The 27,938-nt window shown below is 30.5% G+C and overlaps 1 protein-coding gene across 1 annotated transcript; it reads left to right on the top strand.

Annotated features, from left to right (window-relative positions):
- Positions 1-872: 872 nt before the first annotated feature.
- LOC129949001 (uncharacterized) lies at positions 873-26,134 on the top strand. The gene is made up of 11 exons (XM_056060183.1): positions 873-1,207; positions 9,220-9,376; positions 9,622-9,757; positions 9,819-10,159; positions 10,228-10,387; positions 10,443-11,230; positions 24,199-24,336; positions 24,407-24,542; positions 24,602-24,942; positions 24,998-25,154; positions 25,281-26,134. Exons 2-11 carry the CDS (start codon positions 9,245-9,247, stop codon positions 26,066-26,068), a joined length of 3,117 nt encoding a protein of 1,038 aa, XP_055916158.1. The 5' UTR covers positions 873-1,207; positions 9,220-9,244; the 3' UTR covers positions 26,069-26,134.
- The last annotated feature ends 1,804 nt before the right edge of the window (positions 26,135-27,938 follow it).

The raw sequence follows: 27,938 nt of genomic DNA, 5'->3' as shown, positions 1-27,938 counted from the left end.
AAGAAAATGAGGCTATTTATGCTATAATTTTCAAAAGACGAAATCGCCACCAATCAAATGACATTTAGTGTACTTACCTAAAACTTGCCTTGCATCAATTTTCTCTTAAAAGGTATCCACTTGCACTTTGTAGATAAAAATTAAGTTTTCTCATCTTATTATCACTCTTTTTATTTATAGGAACATTATTGTAATGGTTCGTTGTTGACTAAAGTGTTAAGTAGATTAATAAAGAGTCACTCATAGCTTTTTATAACCTAATTACTCATCATCTCATTACTAGATGTACCATAATCTTTTATATTTCTTTATACCCAAAGTCAAACGGAAGAAACTGCCTTAAACCGCCTTCCTGTGGCGATGTGAGATTTTTTCGATGTAACTTCTTCTTTATTTCCAGCCAAGTGCCATAAAATGTGTTTACACTATGAAACTACATGTGTTTTGTTGACACTTGAATGTGTCAAATAAATTGTATTCATTTAAAATTATAGCATAGGTACGGGTTTGAAAAATTAAATAATAAAATAAAGCGAGATTATATTATGATAATAATAATAAACAAAGACCTCTTGATAAGAACAGAGTTTTTTAAAGTACCTATAATCCTTCGTCATAGTCCTAATCAGACATTGTTTATGGTCATAAAAAACAATTTGTTTGCAAAAAACGAGAAGTAAGAAAAACCCAAAATCGTAGATCCCTTAAGCTGATAAAAAACAAAAATGTTAAATTGATAGCAGAGGAGAGGACACTCCAAAACCTTATACTCATTGTACACATCTGGTGGCTAACTTATGTAGACTGGGCATGGGCTCTGGGCTACATATGGGTTCCTAAGAAATTCCAGTTCTTAGGTAGACTCGTAGCGTAGCACTATCAGTCGTATTATAATAAAACCTAGATAGAATTTTGTTTTTTATTTATTATCTCAAATCAATCGACGAAATGGATCGCAGATTCGGAGTCGGTAGCTTAGTATAGTTTTGAGTTCCAACGATTACGGATGTGCTATTTTATAGCACAGTTGGGTTGAGTTTAAGTCGAAATTGTACAAATTTAAGAAAGAAGTTTATTGGTTTGATGTATGTTTAATGAAAATCGTGAAGAATTTGTGGATAAGATTGAAAAGTGAAGTGTGAAAAGTGAAAAGATCTGCGTGTGGTACCTATAAAAAAGGTACCTTTAAGGACGATTTTATTTGAAGGTATGGCGGAAATCGTTTTGACGTTTCAAAAGATATCTGCTATAATTTTTATTTTTCATAGTTGATAACTGTTAGTTATATTATTAATAGGATGTGAATTATATAGCTGATTAACTTGATCTTAATCACAAGTAAGAGATAACTCGTTTCTAATGTGTTATCTATAATATTATGTTTTGAAACTTGTTGCTGGAGAAAGTGCACAATATTTTTGAAAAATGTCAAAGTTGAACTTAAATAAATTTGGTACCTAATTTTTGTTATAACAGACTCTAGTGAATTAATCAGTTTTATTATAGGAACTTATTTATGACTTCGTAATAAATATTTTGTCTTTATAAAAAGGAATGCATTTTATGCAATATTTCAGATGAGCTAATTGACAGGTTAGACTTTAATTCACTTTGTGAACAGTTTAATGAACTGTTTACATCATTTGCGATGATTTGACAGAAGTTTTTCTTATATGATTATGTCAAACTTAAAAATATTATATCCAACTGTTTAAGTTCAAGGAGTCTTGAGAATTTATTTTGATATTCATTTTATAGTTTTCTTAAATAACAATTAGCCATAATACACATGAATATCGTTTGCCTATAATATTATGTACTTATGTTATAAATAGATCTTAAATTTTATGAACCATGACATTGAGTGCGATAATGAGAGTACAAAAAATTATAAACACAAGTAAAATGAAGTGAAGTGGAAGGAAATATAAATTAGGGCTATACTTTTCGTTATATTATGAGACTTTAGACTTTGAAACCTTAGTCATTCATTTTGTTTACTTGTTCAAAAACTGTCTAGGGGGCTGACTTTTCTTTTTTTGATATTTCATTCTGAGTAATAAATTATTATGGTTCTTTTGAATCTTATCTTTTGCGCAATAATAATGACGAAATTTTAAATTCTTTGTTTGAATATAATGATGGCTTTTGTTTTATTTCTTATCATTTAGGCAGGCCTAAGTTCGCTGGGGACATAGAGGTGTTCATTAGGTCGTTCCGTAAAATGTGTCAAAATTAAGCTTTTCTGTTCAATCACCCTTATTGCAAAGATCTACTTGAATAATTGATTTTCATTTGATAAATGTCATTATTACTGTCAAAGAGTTAATTGCAAATATTATATTGATCAATTGTGAATAAGGTTTGATTATCAGTTTTGAAGGAAATACTCGTTATTGTGAACAATATTAATTCATCAATTGTCTGGTTAGCTGTCAACTTTTCTATCAAGTATAAATTGGAAGATGATGAGTTGTCAATTGAAGATAACAGAACTTTGAACTCGCCAAAGGATTTTGTACAATGAACTCATTTTGTTTTTAATTTTATAGATTATTTTTTTCCATGTTCCTTTTCCTCAAGGAAAATAAAGATGATTAGATTATCCAGATTCCTAGTGTTCCTGGAGCTAATTCTTAACCTAACCTTAACTCGAACCCTAATGTGGGACACACATTCACAACATAAATTCGAAGAATTCAATATGCGACAATATATTATCAGTTCACTTTTAAAATATGTTTTTTATGTCCATTGATACATTCTATCAACCGTCTGTTAAATGCTTTTGATTTCAAATGTAGGCAATAGTGGTTTTCTGAGGTATTTAGAAATTTTATTTTGTACTTTCATTTCTTTTTCAATTCATCTTTTGCTTGAAAGAATTTAAATAGTCAATTTTTTTCAATTTCTTTTGTGCTTTACTTTTTTATCATCAGGAGAAATAAGAAAATAGTAAAAAGGTTATATCGTTTTTAAAAGTAATAAATAGAGGAGGTCCAACATAGCTTCCTTGTGGAATACCATAATCCTAGCATAATTAATTTCAAGTCTAAGTCATTGTGTTCTGTTTGTAAGATACAAATTAGATGATTCTAAAAGAATACCATAAATTTGGTGACATATTTGATAAAAAAACTTCTTTAGGATGACCTTCGACTTTAATACTTATAGTGAAGAGAAAGACAATTATTAGCAAGTGTCCTTGTTTTGCATTTATTTATTTAATTGTTTATGACAAAAGTTTTTGAATCTCATATGTCTTTTAATTCCATATTAAGAATGAAACTAGTACCTTTATAACCTTGCTCGTATTTATTTACGTTGCAATCTACAGGTCAGTAAAAATTTCTTATAAAACAATTAAGATTGTTCAAATGGGTTTCTTGTATTGTTGATAAGATTTTGTTCAGACTAAACAAATAATAATAATTAATTTTTATGGTATAAAGAACAAGAAGAAGTACGACTTGAATTTCATAGAGAATGTTGAACTAATTTGATGTATACTTGTACTTCTTGGACTAAGAATTTGTGTGTCCAAGATTATAGGAGGTATACACACCCCGAAATGGCCTTGACGTATGCCTAATCATTTAACTTATAACAAGTTACGCATATCAACTTGTTTGTTATCATTAAACGAGTTTCTTATCAAATTTTAATAAATATAAAGTGAAATTAAAAATCCGATTTATATCTCTAATAAAAACATTTCTGGATTTAGAAATCAATAAAAAACAAACTCAAACAAATATCAAATTTCTGATTTCATTACAGCTTTTTTCAAAATGCTAGATTTTCCTATTTTATTGCATACTTTATTAATAACAATAAGGCAATTATATAAATTCTTTCGTGTGACATTATTTATAAAAATGTATTTATTAACTTCCTAAATGTAAATTTCATAAATATTTTATTAATATCATTATAAGTCCCATGAACTTAACTTTAAATTAACTTTAAATGAAATCCTAACATCTGTTATCAATGACGATTTTCTTATCAATTAAAAAAATAAATATAAGCTCCTGAGAAAATTAGCAAAAACTTTAAGTGCATCAAGTAAGGTTATAATAAAGTGATTTAATTATGACACACTGGACTGAAATTGGATTTTGCGAATTTAAATAATTTATATAAAAATGTTCTACTTCGATTTTTACATTTGCCGTTCAGATTAAATCTTTATCTTGTTAGTGTCACAGTCATTATCATTTTAAAGTGTCACCTGGAAAATTGAATGGTTTAGGATTTTAGAAATTGAAAAAAAAAATACGAATGTCTGAGTAGCAGATTTACTTTTAGTATAGGAAATGTAGAGAGGCTTAAGCCAAGTGCGAATGCAAGAAAGTTGTAATCAACAGAACAAAAATATTATAGTATACTAAAATTTTAAAGATTTTAAGAAATTTGTACAAGGTTACCCATTTTGCGGTTTCAAAAGTAAAACTTTAATAAAACACATATAAGATATTTTGTTTATATGATACTTCTTTAATGTTATAAAGTTTGAACGTTGACATTAGTGTAAAACTCTTCACCATTTTAATGAACACCATTCGAAGTGTTGCAAGCATCGATTCTTTTGAGGTAATTTTCAACTACTTTTTGACACATATTGTGGGGCATTTTAGCTATAACTTGACGAATGTTGGGTTTTAAGTGCTCGAGAGTTAAAGGTTTATCTGCATAAACACGGTCTTTCGCGCCTTGTTGAAACAAGACAAACAAAAGTCGGTAATCATATGACCATAATGCTCCGAATTGACGGTGATAGTCGTTTCAACGTCGTTTTCTAAGAAGTTAGGTGCAATCACACCTCCGGACCAAAGAGCGCACCAAAAATTGACTCTTTGTGGATGTAATGGCCTCTCTTCTATTACTTGTGCGTTCTGAGAACCCCAAATACGACAATTTTGTTTATTAACATTCCCACCGAGTGAGAAATGATCGACGAATACTGAGGAAGATTTTTTTCGAAAAATCACCGTCCACTACCTGTTGTTCAAGCACCTATTCGACGCATCTACGACCGCGACATTGTGAATGGTTAGCTGGCTTCAGTTAAAGTTTGAACTGGACTTTATATGGATGTAGGTGTAGATCCAAATGCAAAATACGCCATAATGTGCCGTAAGACAGTCCTAGTTCCTGAGAACTACTAGGAATCGACAGCAGCGATATTTTCAGTGTTGCGAGCGTAACGATGATGTGCAATGTACAAGCCTTACAATATTTGTAACCAATCCAGTCACTTCAAATTTTGACAATTGCTTCCGTAGTTGTGTAGACCATAATCTCTTCTTAAAACACGATATGTGGCTGTGGCAGAATCACCATTTTTGTGGTAGGTTTTGACAATTTGTATGCGTTGTGCGATAGCGATCCATTTCTTATATGTCAGACTTTCAACTGAAAAAAGAGGCTGGGATGCGACCCACACTGATAACTTCCAATTCCGTCTGTCGATTTGTCTTGCTTAAAAGTTTGTCTATATGTATTCGTATTAATTTTTACCAAATTTGAGTACTATTTTTTGTAGATTTTATTTTTTATGAAAAAACGGACTGTTGGATTTTTATATAAAAATTACTGAATATCGAAAACAATATTTTCTGTAAAATAAAATAAGTTTGAAGCCAATATTTCAAATTTTTCAAAAGATATTTGTGTCGAAAATCAATTTTTACTAACTTTTGTTAATTTTTTCTTATGTTTTTAATTTTTTGTACAAAAACCGTCCATTCGATTTTTTTCAAAATTTTACTGAATGTCAAAACAATATTTTTTTAAAGATAAAAGTAGTTTAAAGCCAATATCTACAATTTTTGCAAAGATATTTGAGTCGAAAATCAATTTGTACCAACTTTTGTTAAATTTTTGTGTAAAAAACTGTCAATTCGATTTTTCTCAACATTTGTCAGAATGTTGAAAACAATATTTCTTATAAGATAAAATAAGTTCGAAGCGTTAATTTCAAGTTGTTGAAAAGATATTTGAATCGATATTCAATTTTTACCAACTTTGAGTAATGTTTTTCTTAGATTTTTATTTTTTATAAAAAAACTGTCAATTCGATTTTCCTTAAAATTTTATCAGATGTCAAAAATATTATTCTTCGTTGCACAAAATTGTTTTGGAGATGAAATCATATTTTAGTCGTAAAATTTTGGAGATGACAAATTCGTTCGTAAGATATTTAGGGTTAACCAAAATGTTCACCTTTTTTTCAAACTGCTACGGTAATAAAAACCACCTACGCAATTTTTCTGCCTTTTTATCTGTATAACAAAATTTATTTGAAATCGATATCTCTTCTGGTTCTTGAGCTATGGACGACCAAAAAAACGTCGCGATCGCACGGACGTACGAACGTACATATGTACGAACACACGCACGCAAAGACATCTTTCTAAAAATCTTTTATTTCGACTCTAGGGACCTTGAAACGTCGAGAAATGTCAAAATTTTCAAATTGACAAATCGGACCCATTACAATAACTTCCTATGGGAAGTTAAAAATGGCACTTCTGTCATTAGAAGCTGTTATTTTTTCTCATGATAAAAAAATATGAGTTTTGAAATCGAAAAATTAAATTTATCGCGGAAAAAGCTTACACAGCCTATAATTACCAATGGAAATCCCTCCAAAAGCATATGAATTTTGTTTGATGACTTTTTTACAGCTGTTGAGCTGTCAGACAAAGCAAATGTTCAACAAATTTGAACTAGAGCTTCAGTTTGGAGTCACATTACTTTATTTCCTTACGATTGTCAAAAAACACGTGAGGTCATTTTGATTGAATTCCAATGGCTGAACTCGTAAACGTCAGGCAAAGTCGAACCTGAAGCGTGTTTGTGTTTCAGCCATAAATGATTCATGAGGAATTGTCAAACCTTACTGAATAGAAAAGTTAAAACAAATTCAAATTTTCAACTGTCAAACGATAGACAACAACCATTTAAACTTCTCATGTACAAAATTTCAAATATTTTAAAAGAACAAATAGAGATATTTGTAAATGTGCTTAAACGCCAAGAAAAATTTCATAAACATTTAAATGTACGGTCAATTTATTGGAAAAAGTTGTTAAAAACGTTCGTTAACAAAAGTTGTAGAACAATTTGCTTCTTGATTGATGTTTTATTTTCTTTAGTTTAAATTGTCAAACGTAACTTATTTTACGGAACTAGATTTATAAACATGAATCGAACAAAATTAGTTCTTATAAAATTCCAAGGTTAGAGCTTGTAACAAAACCATATGTCCTTAACATAAATATACCTGATGTGTGTTATCTAGAGTTTATAAAATAATAAAAAAGGTTTTCGGAACTTGGAACTTGGAACGTGGCGTGTAATTGTAAAAGATCAAAAGATTTGTAATTTATTATTATTTGTTGATAAATTCATTGAACCATAAAATTATTTACAGTATTATAACTTTGTCCTTATCAAGTATATATCTTTATGAAGATTTGCTTATAGAAATATTTCAACTTGATTTATAAACACTGTTATCATACTTTTAAAAAAAGACAAAAAAAGACCTACACTTAAAATATGAATAAATTATTCATCTAAAGATGAATTGCTTACAAAACAAAAATACACATATGAAATGTAAGGCAAGAGGAATAAATTATTTATTTTCTATTCCGTGACCTTGTTAAATAACTCGTAATAAATTAAACTAACTAATCGATTGAGTCTGATGGAATTGTGAGCAACAATATAACAATACAAAATTGACAAAGAAGAAAAACCTCTCTATTGGTCTTATCAAAAACAATTGATTAAAACCAATTCAGAGGCACGCTTATGAATTTCAGTCTATATTATATAAATGATGACTTTTGGTTATCATCTTGCCCACATAGACGAAAGACCACTGTTTCAAAGCAATTAAAATGCTATACGCGCGAGGAGCAGTCAACTTGAGATAGTACCTTATATTTATAGAGGGCTTGATTTATTATGCTACTATATGAGCATGATCTACAAGTGTTATCAATTTAACAACCAAAGTAACACTATTCTAGCCGAGGCGTGTAATAAAGTGTCAATAAGAAACGTTGAACTTGTAATGATAGGTCAGACCATCAGAGTCAGACATAAGACTTTGAAACATTTGTTTTCCATTCTTCCGCGATAACAAACTCAATTTCGGCCCAAGATAATTTATGGCATATTCAAAGGTTATTGTTAACACTAATTATACCATAATTTACAATAACAATAAAACGTGTTTGAGTGAATGAAATTTTGTTTTAAGTAATTCAATATGACCTTGACAATTAATCTTTTTTACATGCCCAATATTTGTAAACAAACAGAGTTTTGTTGTTAAGATATTTCCAATAAAGTTTGTTAAGGGCACCTACACACTGACGCGGCTTCTTCTTAAGCGATTAGATCGCTATCTATGTTTCAAAAGATGTATTTTGTTTTGAAAAATTCAATCATACAAATCAGGTGATTTAATGACTATCAGGCCTTTTAACTTCATATTTTTAAAAAATTCTGGAAATTCCTACTAGTTAGCAATCTTCATTTGTCTTTAAATTAAGTTTTGAGAAACCTTTAATTCTTAAATAGTTTTGATTTCGTTTAGGAGCTTCAATATTATTATCTATTGGAGTTTAAAAAAATCCGTTTCAACATTATTTTTCTTAAAAAGATATAAAGATATTTTAAAAACTTGACTTTGCCTTTTTTAGCCGAGAGATTCGTTTAAAACAAAAACTTTAAATTCTTTAATAAATATTTTAACATGAATAGTTCAGCGTTTTTATAAAAAAAACTTTTAACAACTTAAGAATAATTTTTAAAAACTTTATGAAATACTATAAATATTTAAACTGAAGACTGAATATAAGGTTAAAACGTTTAGAAAAAATGTCTAATTTTATTGGAAACAAAGATCTTTATTAATTTTGATAGCCTCAAAAATCCTGGTGTTTTTTTTTTAGTTTTGAAAAGTAATGTCTTAAAAAACTGACGTAATAGATGGATTTCGGGGTCCATTTTGAACTAAATCCTTCGGGGAAGTGCAATTTGATTAGCAGGATTAAAACGTTGAATTTAATTTTTTTTTAATTTAAAGACTATTCCAATAATTTGTAGAAAGATGTGTCTATTTTAGTACATACTATTGTATTTAAGCTTAAACAAAACTAACGTTATTTTTATAAATACATACTTTATTTACAGATTGATTAGAAAAACATAGGAAAAAATGTCAGCAAACAGTAAAGAAGAGCTACGAATACTCCGAAATGGCACTCGTAACAATAACGTTGTTAATGGACTTGATAAACCTCTGCAACCTAAGCCATTGGGTGAGCAATCAAAAGCTGTACGAAGACAAGTAAGTTTAAATACGCATGACGCAACTCTTCTTCAATAAGCTTATCATCAACTTGACAACCATTTGTTTTAATTTCTTAATTCTTGTACACATAAATTTTGTCTTAATTTTTATTTTCAATGTTTGCAAATTTTTATTTTGGTTTAATGAGATAAGGCTTAGAAGTCATAGCAAAAGGTCTCCTGAATTATAAGCGATAAGAGATAAGTTACCTATTATGATGATTATTTCTTTTTGTTTGACAGGAGTTAATGGTTGTTTTGATGAACCTTGGGATTTTCGCTTGTGGAATTGGTTTAGGATTGCCATCTGTTACTTTAACTCAACTTACAGATCCAAATGAGATGGTTTATTTGGATAAGTCGCAGGCTTCATGGTTTGGTAAGCTCGAAAATATAGAGCTATATCAAGGGTAGTGTAAATTGTGTGTGTATTTTTACAGCTTCTATTAGTTCCATAACATCTCCACTGGGAGCACTCATGGCTGCCTTACTCATGGACCGAATAGGAAGGAAGAAAGTTGTCATCATTGTCAATCTATTTGCCATTGCATCCTGGGCTCTAATGGCTCTGGCATTACAGGAACACTCACATTCAGTCTACATACAACTATTGATTTCAAGATGTATCATTGGCATCACAATGGGTATGGGAAGTTCCCCATCTGGGCTCTACGGAGCCGAGATAAGTGTGGCGAAAATTCGTGGAAGACTGATTTTGGGTGTGTCTATCAGCGTGGCTAGTGGAATTCTGTTAGTTTATGTCCTAGGATATTTCATAAGGGTAAGAAGTCAAACATGACACCGTCTTTAGAATACCCGCTTAAATGAAATATTTCAATTTTCTTTCAGACTGATTGGCATATGCTTGCAATGATTCTTCTAGCTTATCAAGTCACTTGTTTGGCTCTCTTGATACCAGTTATTGAAACTCCCAGTTGGCTTATGTCCAAAGGACGTGCGAAAGAGGCAAAAGCATCGTTATACTATTTCAGAGGGCTTGATGCTGCTGGTAAGTTCAAACAATGTTGCATTAAAATCGGTTTAACAATCTTCTAAATTCATAGGTCATTCCCATCCAGAAGTTGAAAGTGAGTTTGCTGTCCTTTTGAAGTCCATACAACTCAAGACTGGTGAAAAGAAGACACCCTTCTACAAAGCTGTTTGTCAACCAGAAGTCTACAAACCCTTGTTGATCATGATTGGTCTATTTTGCTGTCAGCAGTTTTCTGGAATTTTTGTCGTCGTAGTGTATGCAGTTCAAATAGCCATTGAAGCTGGAGTGAATATCGATCCTATTCTGTGTGCAGTTTTCATTGGAATTGCAAGGACCACAGTTACGGCTCTTATGGGAGGAGTTCTTGAAAAATATGGTCGTCGACAGGCTGGAATGTTTTCAGCTGGAGGCATGGCTATTTGTATGTTCGCATTAGCCGCTACAACTTGGTTCCCTTGGTTGCATGTTCCTTATCTTCCTGCTGCCTTGATTGTCATCTATATCATCACTAGTACCTTAGGAATATTCACATTGCCATTCTTCATGAATTCAGAAGTCTTTCCACAGAAGGTTCGTGGACCATGTGCTGGATTGACGGGAAGCTTTGGATTTTTGATGTCATTTATCGTCCTCAAGGCCTACCCATCGATGAGGGACTTTATGGGAGCTGAGAATGTGTTTGCGTTGTATGGAGTAATGTCAGTATTGTCAATTGCATTTGTGTACTTTTGCCTACCCGAAACGAAGGGCAAGACTTTGCTGGAAATCGAAGAATATTTCCGGTATGGTAAATTTGGTATTCCGACACCAGAAATTGAGCTGAAAGGAGTGCTGGTTAATGGAAACGGAAAGACATACACTTAGATATGTGGAACTAGGAACACAACATATACTCATCAATTATATGTATAAGAGATCTTATAAGACTGTGATAGATTTAATTACATACTAATTAACTTTAAAAAACGAAAAAGACTTTAGAAAATAAAAATTGAGATTTAAAAAAGAAATCTTTAAAAAGAATTTAAGAACTCTTATTGCTTTTTAATTTTAATTCTATCTAGCTTAAATTTTTTAAATACTCAACTATACAAATGTTTACTTGGCCAATATTTGGGGCTTATAGAAGTTTCAAGTGAATTACTTAACATAAATACCAAAGGAAAGTCTTATCAACTATTGAGAATTAAACCTCCAAATATTTCTCTTGGATGAATTATAAAATCAAAAACTCAATATTCGAAAAAGGCGTATTACAATTTTTGACATTTTGTTTGTGGCTCTGTTCGTTTTTTTTGTATCACAAACTGTCAAGTTTCACAATCTGAGAACAAAGTTCTGTAAAAATGTGCAAACAATTTAAAAGAAACTGAAACAGAAACAGACACAAAGTTCAGTTAACTACTTCTTTAGCTTTTCATTTTATCATAGCATTTTAAAATCCACTTTCTCAAAACAAAAAGAACTTTTCTTTTAGTTTAGTCATAACTTTTTAATGATAAAAGCTTCTTCTATAAACAGCTCATTTTTCTGTTTAAAATTTGGGTATGGAAGGTCAATTAACTTTTGTCAGTGGTCAGGGAAGCTCTGTGATAGACTATAGCATATGATTTACATGAAAATAGAAGCTGTAGCGTATTCAGATCACTTTCCAATGATCATAACGTTCAGAGAAGCTCAAGAGTCCACGGTTATAAATTCCCTACCGAAACTGAAGTAGAAACCGACTAACGAGATGAAATATCAAGAAAGGCTTATATCTCACTGCTGAGTCAAAGAAATTGTGATTTATTAAAGCTGGATGAAATTGTAGCTGCCAAAGTGCCGACAAAGCTCGGAAGAACTTCATAGAGCCATGGTTTGATGTAGACTGTAGAAAGGCACCGGAATTATCGTTTAGCTGGCTTAGAGCATACAGATATTTGAATGATGGCTACTTCAAAAATCAATATTTGTTGGCTAATAGATCTTTTAAGGCAATATGTAATCTAAAGAAGGCAGCATTCATCGAAGCTCAATCCAAGAGATTAGCCTCCTGTAAAAGCGGAAAGGAGTTTTGGAACCTGGCAAAGCAGCTGAACAGAGTAAAGTTTTCAATCCATTTTAGTATAGGTTCTGATCAGCTGGCAGATCACTTTCAGACTTTTTTTTTCAATACGCTTCTCCGGATTTTAAAAATGAAACTCTTGATGCTGCAATAAGACATCAAAAAGTGATTTCAGCTGTAATGGAATTTAAGGATGGGAAAGCATGCGGACCGAATGGCATACCAGCAGAATTTTATAAGTATGGAACTGGAGAGCTAATCAATCGACTGACAACTATATATAACAATCTCACGGAAACAGGAATAATACCACTAGAATTCAAGGAGTCCATCATTTTCCCGATTTATAAGAAGGGGAGCTTGGCCGAGGTTTCTAATTATAGAGGATTATAACACACGTTTTAATAACTGGATAGAAGACAACAAGCTCTTGAAGGAGTTTCAACCAGGCTTTAGGACATGTTATTCGACTGTTGACCACATTTTTACCCTAAAAAGTATCGCAGAAACATTCCTCAATAAGGACAAGAAGCTATATATGTTTTTCGCTGACTTTAAACCTGCATTTGATATGATCGATAGACATGCGCTTATCTACAAGCTGTATAGTAAAGGAATATCATGGAAGTTCGGGAGAGTTATTCAAAATCTTTATGCCGATACAATTACTAAGGTATGGAATGGAGAAGAGTTGTCGAGAGGGTTTAAAACAAAATCGGGAGTCAGACAAGGCTGTACATTGAGTCCGAGTCCGTTCGCCTTGTTTATTGAAGACTTCGCCGGCAAATAATAAAAGCATTGCTATTTGCGGACGACATCGTTCTTTTGGCAGCATCACCTGAATCATTGCAGTTAATGATAAACCACCTGTATCAATATTCTCAGCTTTTGAGTATGATGGCGAATCTTAATAAGTCCAATATTTTGATTTTTAAATGAAAAGGAGGCCGCAATTCAGCGAAAGAAAAATGGTCCTATAATGTAGAGGTCATTGAAGTTGTCACGGAATTCAAATATTCATCTAAGAGAGAAACTAGTAAAGGCTAAAGGTGCAATTATTGCAACTTGGAAAAGATGTTTTTCTAACAAAAGTATAGCACATAGCAGCAAGTTCAAGATATTTGAAGCTGTATCTGAGTCTCTCATATTTTACCCGGCACAAACTTGGGGAACGAAACAATACGAAACAGTTGAGAAACTTCTCAGATAATATATTAAGAGAATTTTTAGACCACCATCAAATACACCAATAGTATGTTGGAATCAGGATTATCACCTATGTTCATACGAACCCTAAAAATGCAAGTTGATTACATCTTGAGAGTTATGAAGATTATCAATAAGAGGCTTCCAAAGATAGTAGCGCTTTAAGTAATACGAAGAAAACCATAAGTTGGTGTGCTGATTGGATAAATTTGGCAAGCGAATGTGGAATGAAACTTAACCTTTTGTGTAATAACCAGGATTATTTAAAAGCTTCTTTATACCAGCTCATTTCCGTAGTGGACATAAAACAACGAGAGAAATACTTGAATGACGCCACAGGATCTATATACAGGCATCTCTACTGTCAACTAAATCACAACTTGGAAGATAGGAATTATTTAAGGGACGATAATAGCATTGTTGAAATTTTAATGATGGTTAAATTGAGAGGTGAAGTTATGCAGCTGAATTTTATACCTCATAGAGATGACTTATATGCTCATTGTGCAATTTAAAGGAAAGGGAGGATATTTTACACTTTGTTGGAAGATGTCGAGTTCTTAAAAAAATAAGAAGGAATGCTTTTGGTTGCGAAATACTGACGCAAAATCAAGATATACTCTTTCTTAACAATGTGGAAGTTAAACAATTCAATTCTACAGGCTAGCTCTTCTCTAGAAGTAGAATTATAAATGAAAGGTTTTAAAAATATTATTGAGCTATTTTATCTTTTTTATGATTTGTCAACTAGGCAGACCACAGTACTCGCACACAGGAATGGTTGAGAGTTGTAAGTCACTAGGCCCTGGTTCACAACGGACTGTTGCGCCACCCCATTTGATTTGAACTAGGCAGACGGCAGAAAAGCCATGCTTTTTGTTTTTTTTTGTTTGTGAACTTTATAAAAAATTGTAATTAACGTTATCAAAATAAAAACCAATCTAATGTAACAATCTAAATCAATTCGGAACAAAATCATTCCAATAAAAGCGTTCCATTTCTTTGTAATGCCACTTGTCAATTTAAATTTCAATGATTTACGCTAAGGGTACAGTTATAGATTTTCTTGGCACCAATCATAGAAACCAAGCATTCGATTTTTTGACCGAAACATTACTTTGAAAGAAATCTCTTTTGGGAATTGTGTTAAAATCGTTTTAATTTTTGTACATAAGCGATCAACTGATTATTAAAATCAATTTCCGTTAAAAAACTAGAAAAATACGTTTTTAGCAGAAAACAATTGTGATTTTCCAATTTAAAGCCCAAACATAGATAATTAACTTTAAAGTTTATCATATGATATTTTGACATTAATAAACGCCAGAAAAGTTTCGTTTGTGTCCTGTTTAAGACGCGTTTATTTTGAATTAGTTTGAGAAATCGATTTAATATGATACTAACAGAAAAAACATAAAAATTCTTACCCTTCAGATAATGTTTTGTTAAAAACTTTATAAAAATAAGCAATCAAAATTTCAATTACTGACACCATGTTCAACTTTTCGAATCTCTGCCTATTCCATATAATTCAAAAATTTCAAAAACAAAAAACACTTTAATGATTTATTGATTCCATTTTATTAAAACCTTGAAAACATCAACAATAAGTCACATATATTATGTCGCCCAATCAATCATAATTTTAACACTTTATTTTTAAATTTCTCTCTCAAAAACAAGTCAAAAAATTAAAAAAAAAACAATAATTTTTGAGTTATATCAACTTGACCAGTTTAAGGCAAGTCCATCTGGACATAACATGCTTTAATTGTATACCTTAACTCTTTGAATTGAAATCAATTTCTTCAACACCACTTTTTTCAAACAACACATAATATTCTCTAGGTCAAAAGTTTAACGAAGCAAATGGACCTCAAAACACTTCCAATCTTTATGTTGTTTTCATATAATTTTTAACAATAAATTCATCTCATATTTTGTATTTCTATTTTGTTTTGTATTTTCACAACATAATAATAATAAAATAATAATAATAATAATATTTTTGTATTGTGTGTCTAACAAACAATTAATATTAATCGACAAAGAGCATTTTGTGTTTTGTGCGCCAATTAGTTTGCGTCATAACAATGGTTTTATATTGCCGAGATGTCGACCCGTGTCATTGTTCAGCGACCATGCACCACTTAGTATTGAACAATCAATTTACTTGCTCCCCTATCAATAAAAGCAGAAACAACAACAAAAACAAACTAAATCATCTGATGGAATCAATCAATAACACTATAGCAGACGACTGATGATGATACGATGACAATTCTATAAAGGGCGGATTTGACAATTAGTCTAATGAGGATTAGATAATGGCACTATGCTCTAGATCAAACTAGTTTCTTTTTATTTAGTCAAAAGGTATGCCTAAATTCACCGAATCAATGAACTTAATATCATAAAGAGTCTTAATTGAACAATATAATTTTTTTGTTATTTGATACATTTATCGATAATGGGCTCAAAACCAGGTTTTGTTTCTAATTGATGTGAATGATTGTTCATATTGATGAAGAAGTTGCTCCTATAGAAGAATAATTGAACAGCCAATTTTTGTTATATGAGATATTTTTCAAAATTGGTCTCAAATTCAGAATTTTCTTTCAATTGATGACTATGATTGACAAATAGATCAGGTAGGACAAATTTGTTTATAATAGTTGAGTAGTTCCTCCGAGCACGTTCTTCATTTTACATACCATACATTTGGTGGATCAAAGCCGTCTAGAAAGCAAAATCTGAATAAGGTGCCTTTTCAACTTTCCAAATAATTCATAAACTTGGTCTTTTCTTATAATTTTAAAGAAACTATTACAACGTCTCTTAATTCAAATTTGAATTACAATAACACTGGTTGAAAAGGTTTTGTTCCTGGTAATCACATTAAACTTTTTCGACAATTATTGATGAACATAGTTCAGATTCTAATAAAAAAATTAGTCTATCATGTCAGGTTTTTGAGATATTCAGTCAAATTCTTAATATTTCTGGGGAAAACAGTTTCCCGGACGACTTGTTCTTCCGAGAACAAAATTGTCTTATTCCAAATTCCTCGGTAGACTATTTTTCCCTTCAAACTCGGGAATGACGATTTTGTATGTTCGAAGTATTTGAAACAGGATTTCCTACATAAGTTTCAGAAAAGTAAAATAAACAACAAAATATTGCCGGAAAAATTTTGCTTCAAGAGGACTTACAAGATCATCAAGGCCGAAGTCCTGTTAGAAGATTTGTGAAAGAGTTGGAGTTCAATCAATGATTGTAACTACTCAGAAATTGTAAAAGTCATATTCCAAATTTATTTTTCTAGTTTCTTTAAACAATACGATGCTTAAGTTTCGAAGATTTTAAAGAGTTAACAAGGTTTTTTTAAGTAATTGTAATTTTCCCCGGAGTATTTTTTTAAATTTTCGAACTTGTTTGAAATGGGAACAAAATCCTCTTGAATTTTCTAATAAAAATAGGGAAACAGAAGTCATTGGTAGAAGTTAGAACAGGAAGGCTATTAACAGCGTTTGGCTTGAATCAACGCCTTTAAGAAGATAAAGCTTATTTTACCAATAATATTTCCTCAAAGTATACTATAAACAACAATTATTCGTATTTATAAATTCGTTATTTTAGAAATGTTAGAAATACAAAGTTATTCAAAATGATCTCAATCCGACCCTGATAATAGGCATCTCATCAGCATCACACTTTCTATCTCACACTTTTCAATCAGTGCTCCGACTGAAGCAATAAACATTTAGCTATCATTTTATTGCCTTTATTTATTTGCAAAGTTCAATTTGTATACGAGTACAGAAAATAATGTCAGCTGATTATATCTGCTTTATTTTTTGTTATTTCAATAATTTTCAAATCAGTGTTTTTTCAACCTAAATCTCTAGCCCCTATTTTGAAATGTAACTACTTCTGTTCAGAATCAGATCATCAATAAGAATGATCTACTTTGAGTTATTTGATAAAGAAATACAAAAAACAAAAATACCTAAGCTATAGCTTTGTATCGATGATTTTAAATACCGGAACTTTTTCAAAGAAACACATTCTTATATTATTATTATTTGTTTATTGTTTTAAATTGGCCAGAGAAAAGTTCAGGGGCAGCATAGCATTGAATAAATATTTTTCCTCAATATAATGAGATATTCCTTTTGCGGAAATGTAACTGGGAGGTTTTTCTAATAATAAATAAAACTGAAACTCAGAAAAAGCTAACTGTTGTAATGTACAACTTAGAAAAAAAATGCTATAAGCTTATACATATTTTTTTTAATTATTGTTGATAATATAGGACAACAAGATTAATTGAAATGAAAACACTGTTGTTTTTTAATTTAACAGAAGAATTAATTGTTCATAATTCAAATAAAAAATGTATTTGATCTTTATTCATATTTTGCTGTTCAAGTCTTTTCTTTCTTAAAACTAATAGTAGTAGCACAGGATAATTCTAATGGAAAAAAGAGGCTGGGTTTGTGTCGGGTTAAAAAAGTTGTCAAGTTCCTTTAAATTTTAAAATTACTAACAATATTTTCATATAAAGAAATACTTCAGTTTGAAACCCATGTTTTGTTAACAATTTTTACCAAATTTGCGTACTATTTTGTGTATTTTTTATTTTATATGTATGAAAAAACGGACTGTTGGATTTTTATAAAACAAACTGTAAGCGAAAACAATATTTTCTTTGAAATAAAAAGAGTTTGAAGACAATATTTTTAATTTTTAAAAGCTTTTTGAGTCGTAAGTAAATTTTGACCAAGTTTTAGTATTGTTTGTTTCTTTGTTTTTTATTTAAAAAAAAAACTGTCAAGTAGATTTTCCTCAAAATTATACTGAGTGTTGACAACAATATTTTTGAAAAGAAACAAGTAGTTTAAAGCAAATATTTCAAGGTTTTGAAAAGATATTTGAGTCGAAAATCAATTCTTATTAACTTTGAGTAATGCTTCTTTTCGGTTTTTATTTTTTATAAAAAAAAGTTCTTTCAAAATTTTACCAGATGTCAAAAACGATATTCTCCGTCACACAGAATTGTTTTTAGATAAAATCGTATTGTATTCGTAAAATTTTCGAGGTGACAAAAAAACCCGTTAGTTGAATTTTTTTCAAAAAATATATTTGTTTGGTATAACGATACAATGTATTACATACAATTTAATTCAAGTCTCTAGCGTTTTTGATTTGTAAGATATTAAGGGTTAACCAAAATTCTCACCTATTTTTTAAACTGCTATGGTAAAAAAACACCAACGCAATTTTCTTCAGAGCCCTTTCTGCATCTTTCTGCCTTTTTATCTGTATAACAAAATTTATTTGAAGTCTATATTATATCTTCTGGATCTTGAGCTATGTACAACGAAAAATAGTCTAAAATTTTTTTATTTCGACTCTAGGGACCTTGAAAAGTCGAGAAATGTTAAAATTTTCAATTTGATAAATCGGACCCATTACAATAACTTCCTATGGGAAGTTAATAAGAGTGAAAAACAATAACATTAAAATGGCCACCGCCTCAAGAAGATTGACGAAAGCTATTCTTTTGGGGTAATTTTTGTACCACTTCTTCACACATTTCGGTTGGTACCTCAGATATAAGTTGAATAATATTTATTTTAATTCTGTCTAGTTCAGCGAAATTCGGGCCTTGATAATTAGCGTACATTACAGTGATGCATGGTTAGGTAAGGTTAAAGTGGCTGTCTGTCATAGAGTAGTAAAATTGAATGGCCCATTGTGATACTACGTCAATCTTGAGGCTTTCTTTCGAGCTCAATGGAACCATTTTGAGTTCCTTACGAAACGTAAAAGACTGATTATGTTAATGTAATTAAGATCATTATAGAAGAGTTTTAGAGGTAATTCTTGCGTTTTTGATATAAAGCAGGGCATGGTGAAGAACTGTTTCCTCATCATCCTCGTCCATACAGCTTCTGCAAAAGCCATTTATAAAATACCTGATGTTTTCATTCTTCATAGCGTTTGTATTAGCAATAGTTTACAAGTAATGAATGTTGTGGAAGCATTAGGCAAACTGTCGAATTCATCTGTCTTAAAATTTATTTGAATGTCTCTATGGCCCCGCATGCCCCCAGCAAAGGTGAATGTTAAATTGTTGGGCCATCTACATTAGAGATGATAGACAGTTATGGACTGTAGTAGAGTTTGTACAGACAGGGTCCAGAGATTTGATTGCGGGCTGAATATTTGATAAAGTACGGATATCAGATATTGAGAACACATTTTCTTACTGCCACGACAAGAAAAAAAAAAAGAATGGGAGACTTAATTTCAGTTGTTCAAAGAACACACATCCACCTTTATTTGTTTTTGATCCATCTTTGTAAGACGATAATGAATAGACCTTCTATATTTTCTTCGTAGTTTAAACAATTGCTTGCGCAGGCTAAGTCTAAGTAACAACTTTTGATAATTTTAACACGTTATTTGATTCTTGAAATTTTCATTAACTTCAATGACAAGACTATTCAACCCACATTTTTAAACTCTTAAGGACAGATGAGTGTGACAGGAGTCATATTCCAGCGCTACCAACTTAAGATCACAAAATTAATGTACATATATTTTGTAAGTGCTATAAAATGTTCTAAATACTTTTTGAAAACAATTTGTTTAATTAATTAATATTCATTTGAATTCATCAGTAAAAAATTTATATTTTAACTTCCCATAGAAAGTATTTGTAATCGATCGTACTTGTCGAATTGGTAATTCTGACATTTCTTGACATTTCAAGATCTCTTGGATTTAAATCAAAAACTTTAAGAGTGATGTCTGTGTGCTAGATACCATTTTTCGTCGTTCATATCTTGAGAATTTAACTACATATAACAATAAAAATAAAATTGTTTTTTGAATCGAATATCTTTGCAAAAATTAACTTTATTGTCTTCAAACTGATTTAATCTTATACAAAATATTATTTTTAAATGTATTAAAATTTAAAAAAAAAACTGACAAATTGTATACAAAAAAATACTACCCAAAATTAGTAAAAATTGAGGTTAGATTCAAATATTTTGAGAATAGATGAATGTATGGAATTTTTATGTAAGAAATAAAAACTGCCAAAAATTGATTTAAGGTTATTTTATCATTTCCAAAATTTTGTTGCTAACTTTAAGTTTTTTTAATGAAAAATTTAGAAAATTTATTAAATTTATTGACAACTTTTTAATTACAAAACACATCTACAAAAACAACAAAATACTAACAAGAAAGGTGTTTCGACTCAAGTATTATAAAAACAAAGAAAGATATTGACAGACGGGCATTAATGTTAAGTTACCACTGTGGGTCGCATCCAAGCCTCCTTTTTAAAACTTATTTTCAGCTTCAATTTGGGTGCATAATTCTTAAAATGTAAAATTGTAAATAATAAAGTGGGAATGTTGTTCCCCTCAGGTTGAATCAAAACAATCCCAACCGTCATCATAAACGTTGAGTTCGAAGTTTTAAATGCCCTGTGTTTGATGTTGTACCTTCGAACTCAAACCTTACAAAACATTGAAGAACATACTCGAACCGTTTGAAGAAAGAAATTGTTAATTTTTTTTTCTTTAATAAATACATAATATGATATTGAAAAATACTCATTGATAAATAAAAAAATAATAAAAAAGATTATCTGCAGGGAGGTTTAATTTCGCGGATTGATAAAAAGCATGACAACAAACCTTACGCACTATAAGCTTATTCCCTGATATTAATGGTATGTACTTGATAATTAGCTTTTAGTTTGCAATCGTATTTTATCGTTAATGGTTGTTACGCTTTTGCCGGTAAGACATAAATGTAGTTATTTTGTATCACAAAAAATGTGACAGATTATAGTTTTGATTAATTCATAAAAAAAAACATGTGCGTTTTGGCGAATTTATAACTTTTATTGTCTTGGCAACTTTTAAATGGCTAAGTTTTAAAGACTTATTCGCTAATTATCATTATATAATTTATTTACGTGGACAAATTTGGGCAAAATACTTTTGCATGTGATTCTGGTATTTACTGTGATTTAACACAAAACTTTCGTTCATCTCAATTTCATGAGAAAGTTTCGATTTTTATTATTTATGAAAAATTGAAGAAATGTTAGATTCAAAAACCGAAAACTGAAACAGAACTTTAACCAGAATTTGAAAACAACATACAAACAATTAAAAATAAGAAATTCGTATCGTAGAACTCATAACTTATTAAGCTGGGTGTGTACATTATTAATGTGATGAATGTCTGAAAAGTTAACGCACTTCAGAATCATAAAACAAACATTCATCTGTTGATTTCTTTGGAATTGACGTGAATTTTATTTTGAATTTGTCATTAAGAAGGTTTGATATAAATTCCAAAACAGTATTACTTTAAAGTCGTTAGAGAAAAGACCTATGTATTTATAGAATTTTCACCAGGATTATAAGTTTTATTAAAGTGTGTTTACGTCAAAGTTAAGATTTCTTCAATAGAAATTTTACTGATGTTCAAATACTTACTCGATCTTTTTAAACTTATAATTATTTTAGTGTTTTTTGCCAGACAATAATAAACAAAAAGTAGGCCAAGTCAAGGCAGAAAGTACTCAAGAGAGAAATATTACTGAGTGATCTACTGATCTTCATGATTTGTTTGTTTGTGATACCGGTTAAAAAAGGTTAATTCATATTTCGTAAACAAATTTGTTTGGCTCCAAAAATTGCTTGTGCACTAAAGTTGTAAAAGTGAAGTTTTCACAAAATTTAAACAGACTTGAACAGAATTTGAATACAAATTTGTTGGTGTTTTATTCACAGATTAGATAAAAGTAAACTTAACGCTTTATGAAAACAAATAAATTCGAAATACATTTTGAAAACGCCCCAAAAGTAAGATATAAAAAGTTGAATTAGATTTGAAACAACATTATTATTCGACCATGTTTTGGATTTTATAAGTCAAGTGAGGTGTGGAACAGAAAAAGCTTAATTTTGTTCTTTATAATTTATGGGAAAAAGTATTTACACAAGTTTGTTTTCACAAGCTTATCTAAAACATCTGTTTGTTTGAAAATCAAATTGAGGTCTTCAAAAATGTATCTGAAAAATTATAGTGATGATTGCTGATTTTTGGTCTCCATGTTGTAAATTTGTTGGAAATGTTAACAAATATTTTTATGAATATTTCAGACTTTAATACTAATATCTTTCAAAGAAAAGATTTCGATTATTATCTGCTAATATCTCGTAAATGGCAAGACCCACAAAAACAATGTGAGGGACAATTTTAAAGGCAATTTAGTTTCCTATAAAAAAGGTGTCGAGCACTAATCCATTAAAATTGGTATTTTTGGAGTTAATAATCGTTAAGGTTTACGAAGTTTTGAATTCCTATACATAATATCTCGAGAAATATTAATTTTAGCAATTAAGTTTAGAAGACATCTTTGTTGGAAATTAAATTTCTTATAAAATAATTCTGACTTCTTTTTCTTTAAGTGTTTCCTTGTGGTAAAAGGTAGCGATAAACGGCAATGGACACTTTTATGTTGTGTTATGTACAAAAAAAAAAATAATTTAAAATAAAACTAGTAATGAAAATCAGTCTCAGATAATTTTGTGATAAAATCGTCATAATTTCTAATCACTGTTTTGACTACTTATGATCTTAAGCACTTTATAGCCTTCAAATTTAATTTTCTGCGTAACGGAATTCGATTACTAGCAATTTAAAAATCCCATCTACAAAATCATATTTTAGTTACCTTATATTGATATGATTTACAATCGATTGTATAAATTTATTTATTGCTAAATTAATTATGTATCAGTTGTTTATAAACAATAATAATAATTGATAGCGACTGTATTAATTTTTTTTTGATTATAAACAAATGTATAAAAAGTTAGAGTTTCTAACGATTAATTTTTTTTGTTTATTTATATAATAACTTTTAGGCATATTTACGCAGCTACGTGATTTCCTAAATTTATTTGAACTTTGAAAGATTTTGATAAGATATAAAAGTTTGTTAATTTTTTTTAACTAGATTTACAGCAAAATAAATAAACTGATACTTTGAAACATTGGGTTTATTTTAGTTAAAATGATTTCTCAAAAATGTTATCGTATCAGTGAAATAGACAAATAACTAAGGAGACAAATTTAAAACATATGCTCTTAAAAGTAACGAGATAATATTCATAGAAACGTATACAATGTAATAAGGCGTATGGCCTAATTCATAAATTATTATAAAACGTTTTTTTGGGAAAAGCATCACATCTCCACACATTTGTTTATTTTTTTATTTAAATAGTTTACAAAATTTTGTCGCACGTGGTAGTTACTGAAGATATAGTCTTTTAGTCTTTAGGGGAGAAGACGGAGAGTAGGACGTTTGATTACACAATTAAATATTTAACTTTAAAATTTTGGAAACGATAATTAATTGATAAATATTGGTTACAAACAATAGGTTGTTTAAAAAAGAAAGACTTTTGTTGAAAATTCTTCTAAAAGTTTTCTAATATTTTTTCTTCTTCAAATTCAAGACTGAACCATCATGCGGGACAACCAAACAGAATTGGAAACACTTCGTCAGAATGGTAACGTGAAACCTACAATCGTTTGTGGATCAAAACAACCAGTTCAGTATAAGCCTTTAGGAGAACAGCCAAAAGCCGTTAGAAGACAAGTTGGTATTTCAAAATGTGACCATTTTCTTCACTGATCAAATATTCGAAATCTCATGTTAAATTCTTAAGGAACGTATGATATTTCTTCTAATTATTGGAATGCTTGCCTTTGGAATGGGTTTAGCCTTACCAGCTGTCACTCTTGATCAACTTACAGACCCCAAAGAACGTATTCATTTGGATAAATCAGAAGCATCATGGTTTGGTAAGTGAACAAAAATTTAGTTTCTTGACTTATGCTAATTTTAACATTCATTTTTGAAGCTTCTATAAGTACAATAACTTGTCCATTGGGTTCTCTTCTGACGGCTTTTGTTATGGACAAAATTGGGCGTAAGCGAACATTTATCGTGTTCAACTGTATTGCTATTGTCTCATGGGCTTTCATGGCTCTAGCTGTTCAAGAGAATCCTGAAACAGTCTTTATTCAACTTATGTTATCAAGATGTTTGATTGGTGTTGCTATGGGAATGGGAAGTTCCCCACCAGGAGTATATGCAGCAGAGATCAGTTTACCAAAAATACGAAGTAGATTGATATTGGGAACAAGTCTGGCTATAGCTAGTGGAGTTCTGGCAATCTATGTGTTGGGTTATTTTATAAGGGTAAGTAATTCGAAGAAATGAATTCATAACAAATTAGTAAAAAAAATTCTTGCAGGGTGATTGGCATCTTCTGGCAATGGTTTTGTTCGGATTTCAAGTGGTGTGCGTTCTTCTTCTGATTCCTGTAATCGATACTCCCAGCTCACTGTTAGCAAGAGGAAAACCAAGTGACGCTAAGGCAGCGCTGTCATACTTCAGGGGTCTTGATGCTCGTAGGTAGCTAGTGGGAATGTTTAGGAAAACATGATTTTCCTATCAAATTTCTAAGCTCATGCTTCTGAATTTGCCAACGAAAAAAATTAACTAAAAGCTTACAAAAAATACACTTTTTCTTTTAGATGAAACCCATGAAGAAGTGGACGCTGAATTTGACCTCCTCGTGAAATCGAATAGCTCTGGACAGAATGAAAAGAAGATACCATTTCGAAAGTCCCTACGGCTGCCTGAAGTCTATAAGCCTCTTCTTATCATCTGCGGCCTTTTTTTCTGTCAACAATTCGCCGGAATCTATGTGGTTGTTGTGTATGCGGTTCAAATTGCTTCAGAATCTGGCTCCACAGTCGACCCAATTCTATGTGCAGTATTTATAGGCGTTGCAAGAGTTTTGACAACATGCGTTCTTGGATTTATTTTGGAAAAAATGGGACGGCGACAAGCTGCGATGATATCAGCTCTGGGAATGTCGATATCTATGTTCCTGTTATCTACTTCGAAGAACTTTCCAATACCTTATTTTTCTGCAACCGTCATGATCATTTACATTGTATTCAGTGCACTTGGACTTTGGACATTACCTTTTTTCATCGCTTCCGAAGTATTTCCTCAGAAAGTTCGTGGCGCATGTAGTGGAGTTATAGGATTCTTCGCATACGTGATGGCATTTTTAGTCCTTAAAGCACATCCATTTTTAGTCGATTGGATGGAATATAATAACGTGTTAAGGCTCTATGCAGGAATTGCTATGTTTTCGGTATTTTATGTTTATGTTTTTTTGCCTGAGACGAAAGGGAAAACCTTACAAGAAATCGAAGAGTACTTTCGAAAAAGCAAGGGAAAAAAAGAAGTTCAAAATGTGGAGATATTAGAAGTCGAGTTGCAGGAATCATTTATAAAAACAAAAGCGTGATTATATTAAAATATTTTGTATTAAAAAAAGAAATTCCAAATGCTATCTGTGATAAAATAAAGCAAAGATATATTATAATAAAGGTTAGAGTCTTTTCTGTCAAAAGGTTTTACCTTTCATGTGTGTGTGATAATATAATATGAATGAACGTGGTGAGTGCACAAACAAAATTTGGAACATCTATCAATTATTGAATACAATTAAAAAGTACGCATAAGCGTCAGTGCATTTTTAAAAAAAGTTAAAGTAATAAACATTTTTAAGTGAAAAAGCTTTAGACCTAGTGAGAGGTCAAGAAAGGGGTCATTTGCTTTCTAATTAATACTAAGACAAGGATAAATAAAATAAAAAATCTTGCTGATTTGGTTCAATAAAGGCTTTAAATGCTGGAAACTATATACGTTAATCCTTACGTTTAAGGTTTTCTCTTAAAGTCTACAAGTCTGTTAAGATAATTCATTATTGTTTAAAATCAATTGTTTTTAATTTAATTTTTAGTTAAAGAATAGCGTTCCATTAGGAATTGAAGGAAAACTCTAATATAATTAAAAATCAATACAGCTTTATAAATTAATAGCTATTTTAGACTCAATAGATACCTGTGAATTCTTAGAAAAAAATTAATTTTGTATAAAATTTAGGTTAGTGTGATTCTTTCTTTCTCCATCAGAACCTTGGCCTGCAGGGTAAGAAGAAGATTCTTAAAATTTTCAAGTCAAAAAGAAATGTTTTCAAAACTTCAATTTATGATGCAAACTTTTAACTAGTTTATAAATTTACTTCATCATTGGCAAATCTGAAACGTCATTGTAATACCTTAACAACAGAAGTAAAATTTTACACACCAATATCGGTTATATCAATCATGGAAGAAGTGTTCAAGAACAGTTTTTTTTAAAAAGTTCAGACAAATATCAAAAGAAAAAAGACTAATTCGGATTCAGAAATAAGATATAATAATAAGAGTGAGAAATATGGTACAGCAAAAATTTCTCTGGATAAAAGTGTACCATAAGGGAGGGCCCCAGGGCCAACCTTGTAACTTTTATACGGAAGGAATATTCAAGTGGACATTAAAACGATCATTGGTTTTGATTAATCGGCTAGGTGGGCTAAGTTTAAAAGATGAGCATTTAATGGATGTTTCTTACATCTCATTTAGTATAAAACGATATCACCTAATTTGCTGCCAATTATTTGTTTGCAAGACCCTATCCATTTTATAAATATTTCCATGATTAATTGATACATTTAGGGCTGATAACATCACGAATGAAACCTTTCAAGTCTTGAATAGATCGTGGAGTTCTTTCAGAGACTTTATCTGTTACTTGTATTTTGGTGGCCAATTATGATCAGCTTTTCAAAAGGTAAAACGGCTTGAAAACTTTTCTTCCATCTATGTTTGGAATTTGAACAATTGTAATGCGTTCCTAAAGTTTTTCGTAAAAACTTCCGTTATACCTGTTATATGTCTAAAGATTGACAGCTTCTAAAGCGATAGCCGTCCCTATATATTGGAAAAAAAACATGTCAAGCTATTTTAATGTAATCAAATTATAATACATGCATTGCAGTCGTGCATTTTTAAAATGTTCGTATAACAAGTACACGTGCTGACATTTATTTAAATACTCGCTTTACTCCTAAAAACAAAAGTGACTTTTAAAACTCATTTACATACAATAAATCAATAAACAGAATCCATTTAACCTAAAGAAATTTTGCGTGAGAAATAGGTAAACAAGTTGTTAAAATGTATTCACAAAAAGCTAAGACAAAAATTATTCATAAATCTAGATTAAAACAAGTTAACGGGTGTAAATTATTGAAAGTTTTATATTTAATGATTTGGATATGCATATGATTA

Source organism: Eupeodes corollae, chromosome 3 (assembly GCF_945859685.1).
Source record: "Eupeodes corollae chromosome 3, idEupCoro1.1, whole genome shotgun sequence".
NCBI lineage: Eukaryota > Metazoa > Arthropoda > Insecta > Diptera > Syrphidae > Eupeodes > Eupeodes corollae.
This window is presented reverse-complemented; position numbering and strand designations above follow the sequence as displayed.

What these genes read in the sequence shown, in the direction of transcription:
- LOC129949001 (XM_056060183.1), top strand. Translation starts at nt 9,245, where the DNA reads ATGTCAGCAAACAGTAAAGAAGAGCTACGAATACTCCGAAATGGCACT. An exon ending in CAAAAGCTGTACGAAGACAA is followed by an intron (nt 9,377 to 9,621) that starts GTAAGTTTAAAT and finishes TTTGTTTGACAG; the next exon opens with GAGTTAATGGTTGTTTTGAT. An exon ending in GTCGCAGGCTTCATGGTTTG is followed by an intron (nt 9,758 to 9,818) that starts GTAAGCTCGAAA and finishes GTATTTTTACAG; the next exon opens with CTTCTATTAGTTCCATAACA.